At 46.2% G+C, this 11,929-nt stretch overlaps 2 protein-coding genes across 4 annotated transcripts in view; one reads left to right on the forward strand and one right to left on the reverse strand.

Annotated features, from left to right (window-relative positions):
* LOC112409354 (putative RNA-binding protein Luc7-like 1) overlaps positions 1–199 on the reverse strand; it is a 32,331-nt gene extending 32,132 nt beyond the window's left edge. For both annotated transcript variants that reach the window (XM_024759389.1, XM_024759391.1), the window contains exon 1: positions 112–199. In XM_024759389.1, coding sequence (XP_024615157.1) covers positions 112–172 — 61 coding nt within the window. In that variant the 5' untranslated portion in view covers positions 173–199. The remainder of the gene's footprint in view (positions 1–111) is intronic.
* Positions 200–9,451: 9,252 nt separating this feature from the next.
* The window catches only part of FAM234A (family with sequence similarity 234 member A), a 31,372-nt gene continuing 28,894 nt past the window's right edge, over positions 9,452–11,929 (forward strand). The window contains exon 1 of one of the 2 annotated variants that reach the window (XM_024759490.1): positions 9,452–9,504. The gene's annotated coding sequence lies outside the window, so the exon portion shown is untranslated. The remainder of the gene's footprint in view (positions 9,505–11,929) is intronic. The other variant, XM_024759491.1, reaches the window with a different exon arrangement.

Genomic DNA, 11,929 nt, shown 5'->3' on the forward strand with positions numbered 1-11,929 from the left:
GGGGAGGACGCCCGCGCAGGCGCAGACGGTCGCGGCCCCCCGCCTCAGGCCGCCCGGCGGCCTCGCCTCGCTCCCGCCCCAGCCCCCGCCTGGCCGGCCACCCCTACTCACCGTCCCGGGCCGTGCCCATGAGCTGGTCTAGCAGGGCCCGCATCTGCGCCTGGGCGGACATGGTGGCCGGAGAGAGCGGCAGGAGCGGCCGCGAACGAACCCGCTCGGCTTCTTCCCGCCGCGAGGCACGCTGGGAGGAATTGCGTCGGCGCCGGCGCTTGGCCTGATGGGAAATGTAGTTTAGGGGCGGAGCCAGAGTCTCCGATGAACAAGCAAGCTGTGCAAGGGGCGGGGCCAAAGTCCCAACCCTGATTTTAGTGTGGATTCCAAGACTTACGTGCTCCGCTGAGGCTAAACCGCAATAAAGTGAAATAAGTGTAGACAATACAAAACAAAAAAATAGGGCTTCCTTGGTGGCGCAGTGGTTGAGAGTCCGCTTGCCGATGCAGGGACACGGGTTCGTTCCCCGGTCCGGGAAGATCTCACATGCCGCGGAGTGGCTGGGCCAGTGAGCCATGGCCGCTGAGCCTGCGCGTCCAAAGTCTGCTCCGCAATGGGAGTAGGCCACAACAGCGAGAGGCCCGCGTACCGCAAAAAATACAAAACAAGGAAATAAATCCCGTGTTTTCTTTCTAGCCGTGAAACTGGGAATGTATCCTTTAGCTACTCTCAGACTTTTTTTACACCTGTGAAAATGGTGCCTGTCACATGACTTGTGAAAGTTAAATGAAGCTTGGAGTTCCTGTCAGGTTCTGTGACTACTACTTGGTGGTGGTCCCTGAGTTCACAGTCTGCCATCCACCAAGACTGCTCTAGCCCTGGCCACTTCCCAGACTGACAATGAGCCTCTGACACATGCGTACAGCGGACAGTAGGGGACCGTGATTCATACCATTGGAACTGCCCACATATCCAGATGTGTATTTGCTCATTCCGACTGCAGTGCCCTCACACCCAAAGGTCTGCAGGATGCCTGATTTACTGACATGGAATCCTGCACAACTTTGTCTCATATAAAGAAATCCATTTTATGGTAAAGCAGGTCACTTATTTATTTCTGTGTAGCAAGCTGCTTCAAAACTCAGTGGTGTAAAACAAAAATGATTTATTATTTCTCATTATTCTGTGGAGTTCAGGCAGGGCTTAGCTGGGCCCCGGGCTCTTTGCTCTAGGTGATTTGGCTTGGTTCACAAAAAACTGGGCTGAGCAAAGATCCAAAAAGGCTACACTGATGATCTGGTCCCTCTGTGGTTCTCCATGTGGCTTCTGTCTCTGTACATGACATCATAACATTCTGAAGTCTAGCCCAGCTTACTACATAGTATGGCAGTTGGCTGCCCCAGGGGAAGGAGTGGAAGCTGTCAGTCCTTTTAAGGCCTAGGCTGAGACCCCCAGAACTCTCCTTCTACCATTACCTATTGGTCAAAGCAAGTCAAAAGGTGGGACTGCCCTGGTAGTCCAGTGGGCAAGACTCCACACTTCCAATGCAGGGGACACGGGTTTGATCCCTGATCAGGGAACTAAGATGCTATATGCCATGCGGCATGGCGCAAAAAAAAAAAAAATCTGTGATTTAGTTAGTAACAATGTACTAATGTTAATTTCTTAGTTTTGACAAATGTATCATAGTTATGTAAGATATGAACCCAAGGAGAAACTTGGGTAAGGGTATATGGGAATGTTTGTACTATTTTTGCAATTTTTCTGTAAATCTAAAATCTTTCCAAAATTAAAATTTATTTTAAAAATAGTATGTAGAAACAAATTCAAACAAGTTATTATCACAATAACTATAAAGAGATTAAATTTATTAGTTAAAAGAGAAAATCAAATAGGATTTCATGAAAATCCATTTTTATGCTATTTAGAAGCAATACACTTGAAATACAAAGACGTGTAAAGGTTGAAAGTAAAAGTGTGGGAAAATATGTAGGCTAACACCAACATAAACAAAGCTGATATAGTTACAGTATAAGGTTTAAAGGAAAAAATATTAAGTATGGAGAAGTCATTGTATTGAAAAGGGTTTTGTTCACAGTAAGATTCAACTATTTTAATCTTGCATGCATCTAATCAAATAGCCTCAAAATATGCAAACCAGGGCTTCCCTGGTGGCGCAGTGGTTGAGAATCCGCCTGCCGATGCAGGGGACACGGATTCGTGCCCCGGTCCGGGAAGATCCCACATGCCGCAGAGCGGCTGGGCCCGTGAGCCATGGCCGCTGAGCCTGCGCCTCCGGAGCCTGTGCTCCACAACAGGAGAGGCCGCAGCAGTGAGAGGCCCGCGTATCGAAAAAAAAAAAAAAAAAAAATGCAAACCAAAAGATGACAGAACTGCAGGAAAAACAAATACACCATCACAAAAGTGAATTTCAATATACACCTTTTAAAGTGTTTTGACTAACACAACATTGTAAATCAACTATACTTCAATTTTTAAAAAAATGTAGGGGGCTTCCCTGGTGGCGCAGTGGTTAAGAATCTGCTGTCAACACAGGCGACACAGGTTCGAGCCCTGGTCCGGGAAAATGCCACATGCTGCAGAGCAACTAAGCCCGTGCGCCACAACTACTGAGCCTGCGCTCTAGAGCCCGTGAGCCACAACTACTGAGCCCATGCACCACAACTACTGAAGCCTGTGCACCTAGAGCCCGTGCTTCGCAACAAGAGAAGCCACCGCAATGAGAAGCCCGTGCACTGCAACAAAGAGTAGCCCCCACTCGCTGCAACTAGACAAAGCCCGCATGCAGCAACGAAGACCCAATGCAGCCAAAAATAAATAAATGTATTTTTTTTAAAAAAGAAGGAAATGTAGGGAATTCCCTGGCAGTCCAGTGGAGGTACTTTAACTGTAGGGGCCCAGGGTTCAATCCCTGGTCAAGGTACTAAGATCCTGCAAGCTGCGTGGTATGGCACCCCCACCCCCCCCAAAAAAAAGTAAATGTATAGTCTTAAATGCTTAAAATATTGTTTTAAAGGCAGTAATTTCGTGACCTAACAAGCATTCAACTTGAGTTAGAAAAGGAAAAACACAACATGACTGAATAAAGCAGAAAGGAGATTACTAAAAGAAGACAGAAATCAACATAACAGAAAACAAACATATAATAGAAAGGATCAACTGGGCCAAAAGGTGGTGTTTTGTTTTTCTGAGGTTTTTTTTTTTGGCTGCATTGGGTCTGTTGCTGCGCGCAGACTTTCTCTACTTGAAGCGAGTGGGGGCTACTCTTTGTTACGGTTCACAGGCTTCTCATTGTGGTGGCTTCTCTTGTTGCGGAGCACGGGCTCTAGGGCTCTAGGCGCACAGGCTTCAGTAGCTGTGGCATGCCAGCTCAGTAGTTGTGGCTCACAGGCTTAGTTGCTCCGCGGCATGTGGGATCTTCCCGGACCAGGGATCGAACCGTGTCCCCTGAATTGGCGGGCGGATTCTCAACCACTGTGCCACCAGGGAAGCCCCAAAAGGTGGTTTTTTGAAGAGACTAACAACATAGACAAACTTCTGGTGAAACTGATGAAAAAAAAAGAGAGAGATAGCACAAAGTAAAGAATAAAATGGGAGTGTAACCACAGAGAGAGAAGAAATTAAAAACTAAGAGAACACTATGAACTTTATGCCACTATATTTGAAGCCTTGTATTAAATGGAAAATTCCTGGAAAAATATAATATTAAAATGGACACAATAATAACAATAAAGTCAGAACTGCCATGTAATTGTTAAATAAACTAAAAGAGTGATTTAAAATCTTTCTCAGGCCCCTTGCAGCAGTTTGTGTGATGGCTGAAAAAGCATCTGAACTGCAAGCAGAGAATGATGATGGCCAGCAGGTTCATGTGATGCCTAGGAGAGACCTTGACAGTCCACAGGAGCAGGTAGGCAGAGGCAGCCAGCATTGGTCCAACCTTCTCACAGTGGGGTCTTGCTGCAGCTCTAGGAAGAGGGGAAAGGAGGCCCCCAGAGAGGAGGAGACTGCTGACCATGGAAAAAACAAATAAAACACTAAGATACACTTAATAAAATTAAGCTCTAACTCTAAATATTACAATGTATGTGAAAGTACAAAGGAAAAAAACACACACTTGTATGCTAGGGAAAATTCTATTTTGCTTTCTCTAAATTTTAATTTTTCTCAAGAGTCAAAAGGTGTTATTGTGCTTCATTTTAAGAACAGCAAGTCAGAAACGTCAAAAATTTAAAGTGTCATCCACCTTGGGGCAAAAACCAGACTTACGCTATCAGTCTTTAAAAGCCTTCAGCCTGGATTTCCCCGGTGGCTCAGTGGATAAGACTAAGAAGTCCACATGCCGCAACTGAAAAAAAAAGAAAAAGAAAAAGAAAAAAAAGATCCCGCATGTCGCAACTAAGAGCCAGCGCAGCCAAAATTCAAAAAAAAAAAAAAAAAAAATGTTGCTCTCCATCTGGCTCTACAATGATTAGGTGACCAGCCACTGCAGTCGCTGACCTTCAACACACCCTGAAAGAAGTTCAGGGCCAAGATCAGGAATGAGGCCCTCTGTGCTCTGGGAAAACTGGCAGAACAGGCCTTCAGATAGGTAGGTATTTTCATTACAAAACTTTATGAACCCAATTTCTTGCATCTTTTCATACCTAGAAAAGCAGTAAAATAATTAACAGAGACATCTGCCCCTCATGACTAGCAGCAGCCTCTACCAAGATGTATGCTTGATTGCATATTACTCCCCTCACCAAAAGCATATACATAATATATACTGACCCCGCCCCGTTCCAAAGTTCAGAGCTCACTGACCGGCTGTCTCTCCTGCTACAGTCCTCAGTAAGCCGCAAATAAAACTGAACTCACAGCTCTCATGTTGTGTGTGTGGCTTGTTGTGTTTTTTTTCAGTTGACATTACCCAGAACGTCACCTCAGTATCTGAAGTTTCCCTCTGTCCCCTCCTCCTCTAATAAGTTGGGGTTTTATGCACCAGCATCAAGGTATTAATAAATCTTATTTAAAAATTTTTCCACAAAGAATGCATCAGGCCCACCTAGTTTTATTGGTGAAAGACTGGTTTTCTACCCAACTTTTTAAAGGAACAGACCATTCTAATCCACAACCCCTTCTGAAAAATATAAAATGATTAAATATTCCCCAATTCATTCTATGGGCCAACAGTGGCCATGGCCCACGGGCCCAGCCGCTCCGCGGCATGTGGGATCCTCCTGGACCGGGGCACAAACCCGTATGCCCTGCATCAGCAGGAGGACTCTCAACCACTGCGCCACCAGGGAAGCCCAAGGCCAATATAATCTTGATAACAAAACTAGACAAGGACAGTAAAATAAAGTGCTGTATAATCCAACCTCACTCATAAACATAGAGCCATACATTCTAAACAATATCAGCAAATGAAATCCAGGAACATGTAAAAGGATAATAGGCCATGAGCAAATTGGTTTAATCTAGGCATACAAGGATCAGTTATCTTTAGAAAGTTAATAGCATTTACCACATTAAAAGATTAAAGGAGAGAAAAAAAGATTAAAGGAGAAAAACTGTATAATCATCACAGGAGATGCAGAAAAAAAACACTTAATAAAATTCAATGCACATTGATAATGTAGATGAAAAATTAATCAATCAACCTGAGACAGAAATGAAAAATTTTATCCGAGCCAAATTTGAGAACTATAACCCAGGAAGAGCAACTCAGAAAGCTCTGAGAACTGTTCTGCCCATTAGAAGTCAAGGAACAGTTCTTTAAGTTTTTTGAGACAGAGGGCTGTACATCACATATTATTGACAGTTTACATGATCCAGATCTAAGTGTCATTGTGGTAGGTCATGTGGTCCCGTACAAGATCAAGAAAGAATGTTATCTTTTAAGGAGTCCTCTTGTGGGTGCTGGGAGAACGCTGCTGTTTATGGTTGAGCAGGTATTTCTGCAGATGCGGAGGTTTGGTCGATGCATAATGCAGATATACAATGCACAGTGGTGGGGAGACGGGAGGCAAAGGGCAGAGAAGAATTTTTTATGATTAAATTTTTCTTGTCTTGCCATAAAATATGAATTTTATTTCACAACAATAAGAAAAACTCTTAGGGAATTAGGATTAGAAGGAAACATTTCTAACCTGTTAAAGAGTATCTACAAAAAAAAAATCCTACAGCAAATGGTCAACTATTGTAAATATTCTCTTTAAAATCAGGAACAGGACAAAGATGCACACTACTGCTTCTATTTATCAGCTCAGAATGGCAAGAAAAATAAAGACATAAGGATTAAGGGGGAAGAAACAAAATTGTCTTTATTCAGATTATATGACTATATTCCGAGAAAGTTCAAAAGAATCCACCAACAAAGTATTAAAGATATTCTTAGAATGGTTGCTGGTTAAAAAAAAATATGGAAATCTTTGCACTATTTCGATATGCCAACAATGGAAAATGTAATATTTTTTAAAGACACTTTTTTTTTTGACTGCACCTCACGGCTTGTGGGATCTTAGTTCCCCAACAAGGGATCGAACCTGTGCCCCCTGCAATGCAAGCACAGAGTACTAACCACTGGACTGCCAGGGAATGCCCAAGAAAATATTATCAATAGCACTGAAAACCGCAAAATGCCATCTAACAAAAGAAATAAAAATCTTACTGTAAGACATCACAGAAGGCCTAAATTAAGTGCAGAGAGAGTCTGAGCCCATGTTCTTTTTTATTTATTTATTTATAGCTGCATTGGGTCTTTGCTGCTGCGCAAAGGCTTTCTCTAGCTGTGGTGAGCAGGGTTTACTCCTCGTTGCGCTTCGTTGCAGTGTGTGGGCTTCTCATTGCGGTGGGTTCTCTTTTTGCGGAGCACGGGCTCTAGGTGAGCAGGCTTCAGTAGCTGCAGCATGCGGGCTCAGTAGCTGTGGCTTGCGGGCTCTGGAGCACAGGCTCAGTAGTTGTGGCACAGGGGCTTAGCTGCTCCGCGGCATGCGGGATCTTCCCAGACCAGGGCTCGAACCCGTGTCCCCTGCACTGGCAAGTGGATTCTGAACCACTGCGCCACCGGGGAAATCCTGAGCCCGCGTTCTATGTAAGAAGATAAATCATGTCAGTTCTCCAGTGTGATTTACAGACTGGGGACCATTCTACTGAAAAGCCCTACAGGGTTCTTTTGTGGAACTTGGCCTGATTGTGATTTTGACTGAAGAATGAATGGCTGAAGCTTTCCAGAAGAAAAATAAGGTGGAGGGACCTGTCCAACCAGGTATCAAGAGTTACTATAAGGGTATTGTAACTGAGATTGTGTGGCACTTGCACGCCAGAAGAGAATGTAATGATCCCAGGAAGAAGCTGTGGGCATTTAAGACTTCCCTCCATCTCCCAGTGCTCCGGTAAAAAGCCCTAGTCCCCTGAGACTCTTCAGATGCTTAGGAGAATGAAGTCTGTAGTAATTTGTCTAGTTAATTGCTGTGATTCAAAAGTATAATAACTTGCCTTATCTTTCTGAGAGGGTCAAGTAGTTTCAGGCTGGGTTAGGTGCCCAGGTACCCTGGGGCTGCCTGGGCCTGGAGAGATTCATCTAAATATCAAAATACTTGAGTCCAGAGGGGATCCTTTCAGGAGATGAGGAGGACAGATGTCTCTTTCCCTTTATGAACAGATGGAAGTCATTTCTCTGAATCCCTCACCTAGGGATGTTGTGTCAGTCCACTCACAAAGGAAAAATTTCCATCAGTTCTCAATGGGCTGGGTCGGGGGAGGTCTGTGGGAGGTGTGAGGGATGTTTCATACTTACTATTACTGTGGGGTAATTCACAAGAAACCTGGTTTGATGCAGAACACCTTGTGTGAGCATTAGGACAAAGTTATCAATAATGAAGCTGAGGACTTCCCTGGTGGCGCAGTGGTTAAGAATCGCCTGCCAATGCAGGGGACACACGGGTTTGAGCTCTGATCTGGGAAAATCCCACATGCCGCAGAGCAACTAAGCCCGTGCGCCACAACTACTGAGGCTGCGTTCTAGAGCCTGAGAGCCACAACTACTGAAGCCCGCGTTCTAGAGCCCGTGCTCCGCAACAAGAGAAGCCACCGCAATGAGAAGCCTGCGCACCACAACGAAGAGTAGCCCCCACTCAACACAACTAGAGAAAGCCCGTGTGCCGCAATGCAGACAAAAATAAATAAATAAATTTATTTAAAAAAAATAATAGGGGCTTCCCTGGTCGCGCAGTGGTTGAGAATCTGCCTGCCAATGCAGGGGACAGTGGTTCGGGCCCTGGTCCGGAAGGATCCCACATGCCGCGGAGCAACCAACCCCGCGAGCCACAACTACTGAGGTCCGCGCCTACAGCCCATGCTCCACAACGGGAGAGGCCGCCGCAATGAGAAGCCCGTGCACCACAACAAAGAACAAAAGCAGCCAAAATAAATAGATTAAATAAATTTAAATAAATAAATAATAGAGCTGAATTTAAAAAACCCAACAGAAACTCATGCATATACATTGTTTTTTTAAAAATATGCCAGATCGTTGGGGGAAAGAGGGACTAAATAAATGGCATTAGCACTCCTGGTTATCCAAATGGAAAAAGAAAAATGAAGTTACCTTCTTACCCCATACTAAAGCTACTCCAAGCTGAATTAAGGACTTAAATGTTAAAATCAAAACTTTAAAAAAACATTAGGAAAATACGTGGGAGAGTAAGGGGGTAGGAAAGGATTCCTTAATCAAGACACAGAAAGTACTAACCATAAAATATTGGCTTTTTTTTTTTTTAATTAATTAATTTATTTATTATTTTTGGCTGTGTTGGGTCTTCGTTTCTGTGCCAGGGCTTTCTCTAGTTGCGGCGAGCGGGGGCCACTCTTCATCGCGGTGCGCGGGCCTCTCACTGTCGCGGCCTCTCTTGCTGCAGAGCACAGGCTCCAGACGCGCAGGCTCAGTAGTTGTGGCTCAGGGGCCTAGCCGCTCCGCGGCATGTGGGATCTTCCCAGACCAGGGCTCGAACCCGTGTCCCCTGCACTGGCAGGCAGATTCTCAACCACTGTGCCGCCAGGGAAGCCCTGGCATTTTTTTAATATTAAAGTGAAAAGACGAGACGCAAACCGAGATATTTACAACACACGCCACCGACAAAAACTTAATATCCAATTCAGAGCGCCAGGAAACAACACGAAAAGACAAGCCTTTCAGCAGAAACCTGGACCAACGACCAGAACAGGCACTTCCGTAAGAGGAAACGTCAGGCCAACGCAAGTAAAACCAACTAAAGATGCTCGAACGCGCTAACAACCGCGGAACCGGAGCGGACCGGCAGCACCCCCAAAGCAATCTGCGGGTCTGACACTACCGTCCGCGTTGCTCAGCAACCGAGCCGGCCGTGGGGCGGGGCCTGAGCGCGCTTTCCGCCCCGCCCGACCGGAAGTGACGCCAGGAGCGGGGCCGAGCAGCCTGGTGGCGGCGCGGGCAACAGCTCTGGCATCCTCGGGAGGGCGCGGCGGCGGGTGAGTAGCGCGTCCTCTTCCTTCTCGCGCGTGCGCTCCGCGGCCTCGCGCGGGTCCACCTCTTCCCTCTCGGGCCGTGTCTCTCCGCGTCGGCGCGGGGCCCCGGGAGACCCCAGCCCAAGAGCCCGCCCGTGCTCTCGCCCACCGCCCAGCGTTGGAGTCCGTGCGTGTCCGCGCCGCGCTGTGGGTGGAGGAGCTACGCGGGAGCCGGGCAGCGCAGCGGGTTGGCAGGACCGACTGCCACAGCCTGGGTTTGTGTGGCGCTCAGTTCAGCCCCGCTTTCCCCCAAAGACAGGATTTAACTCCCATTAGGAACCTTCCCACCCCAGTTGGCTGCATAGGAGGCAAGCTAGCCATCGCTGCACGGGTTGCCTGGAAGTAATTAAAAATATACTAATACTAAAATGAGCTGCCTCTCGCCAGGGTCAGATATGCATGTCCTCTTTCTAGGACGGCGTCTGTTTGACGACTGGCTCAGTAATCCAAAGCTCAGCTGACGGTTACTCACCTATAGAGGTGATTGCTCCCTACAGCCTGTCTTACTAAGCAAAAGCAAAGCAGAGTTTAAAAGCGGGGAAGAACGCTGTCAGTCTGTGAGAGTTCTCACCTCCCCCATGACTTGATTGCCTGGGAACTGACTGATAGGTTATCAGGGTATAGACAACTGCAAGTACTTGCAACTCCGTGATTTCAGCTGAGGAGCTTGTGCGATGTGCTCACCTACCCCTAGGCTGCTAATGTTCTTCTGAGCCTCAACCAGATGGCTCCATTGCTCTCTTTGCACTTTCCCTGTGAGCCTGAAGTTACAGCAGCCTAGATGAACTCAGCAAGTACTGAGTGTCTGCTGGGTGCCAGGCATATAGCACTCATCAAGACAGAATTCCTGTCCTCAAGGAGCTTCAATTCTATGGGAGGATACAGATAATAAGTAAGATAAATAAGCAAAATATGGAGCATGCTAAAGAGAGAATACGGATCAGGAAAGAGTGAAATGGAAATGACCCTGTTATCAATGAAGTGGACATTTATTTGGGCATTTTACCAGTTCTCTGAGTCCTTGTTGCACGGATTGGAGTGCTTTTGGCTTCAAGTGTCAAGCGTCCATTAAAACGAGATCAACCTCTGGAGGCATTCCACCTACTTTCACTTAGGAAAGTCCAGGGGACCAGAAATAGATGGGGCCAGGGGCTTAAATGAGATCATCAGGATTTAGTGATGGAGTGTGGGGGTCTTACTACCATCCTCTCACACACTTTCTCTTTGACCTGTTTCTCTCTATGTTGCCTTTCTTCTTCTCAGGTTCCTGCCTCTGCTCTACCTGCTTGTATTAGTTATATGCTGCTCCGTAACAAATCAACATCAATGATGTTTTAATGGATTAAAACATCAAACATTTATTACCAGTTTCTGTGGGTCAGGAATTCAGGAGTGAATTAGGTGATTATAGTTCAAGGACTCTCATGGGATTCTTTTTTTTTTTTTTCCACTCCATGCAACATGCAAAATCTTAGTTCCCCAACCAGGGATCGAACCCATGTCCCCTGCATTGGGAGCGTGGAGTCTTAACCACTGGACCGCCAGGGAAGTCCCAAAGGACTCTATGGGGTTACAGCCAAGATATTGGCTGGGGACACAGTCATTTAAAGTCTTGATTGGGACCGGAGGGTCTGACTTCAAGACAGTCCACTCACTCAAGGCCTCAGTTCCTTGCTGGCTGGCTGTTGGCTGGAATCCTTATTTCCTAGCCACAGGGCCCACGTCCTCACATGTCGTTGTCTTCCCTAAGAGCAAGCGATAAGAGAGGAGAGAGAGGACGGTGGAAGTCACCATGGTTTTTATGATCTAATTTTGGAATTTTGCTGCTGCTCCTGCCATATTCTGTTTGCTGGCATCACTAGGTACTAAAGACTTCGCCTTTGAAGGGAGGCACATCAAAGAGCTTGTGAACATATTTTAAAACCACTCCTGTGGGAAAAGAGTGCCTATTCCTGTAATTCCAGTTGCAGTTCCGGATCTAGTATTCAGTTGGGTCCTAATCATGTGAATCTGATTAGTTAGCTAGCCCTGGGTAAGGAGCCCTCCCCAAAGTTACCAGAACCACACTAAGCTTGTGGGAAAGTGGATTTACCCAGACAAAGCCCAGGTGCTGTTACAGAGAGAAGGAGTGGATGTCGGGTAGTCAAATTGACCCCTATGTCTGATACATGCTATCTATTTCAAATCAGTTAGAAAAGTTTACAAGCAGAGCATAGCAAGAATTGGACATTTATTCAGACAGGTGAATGTGTATGTTTATTTTATGCCGTGCACTATGCTTTGTCCTGGGAAGACAAAGGCAATAAACGAGTGATGCCCTCCGAAGTTCTTCACCATCTGGGGGTAGGTCTCACCAGTGGCTCAGTGGGTATGGAGCAGTGGTGGGTGG

Source organism: Neophocaena asiaeorientalis, unplaced genomic scaffold, assembly GCF_003031525.2.
Source record: "Neophocaena asiaeorientalis asiaeorientalis breed wild unplaced genomic scaffold, Neophocaena_asiaeorientalis_V1.1 scaffold254, whole genome shotgun sequence".
In the NCBI taxonomy this organism is placed as follows: domain Eukaryota; kingdom Metazoa; phylum Chordata; class Mammalia; order Artiodactyla; family Phocoenidae; genus Neophocaena; species Neophocaena asiaeorientalis.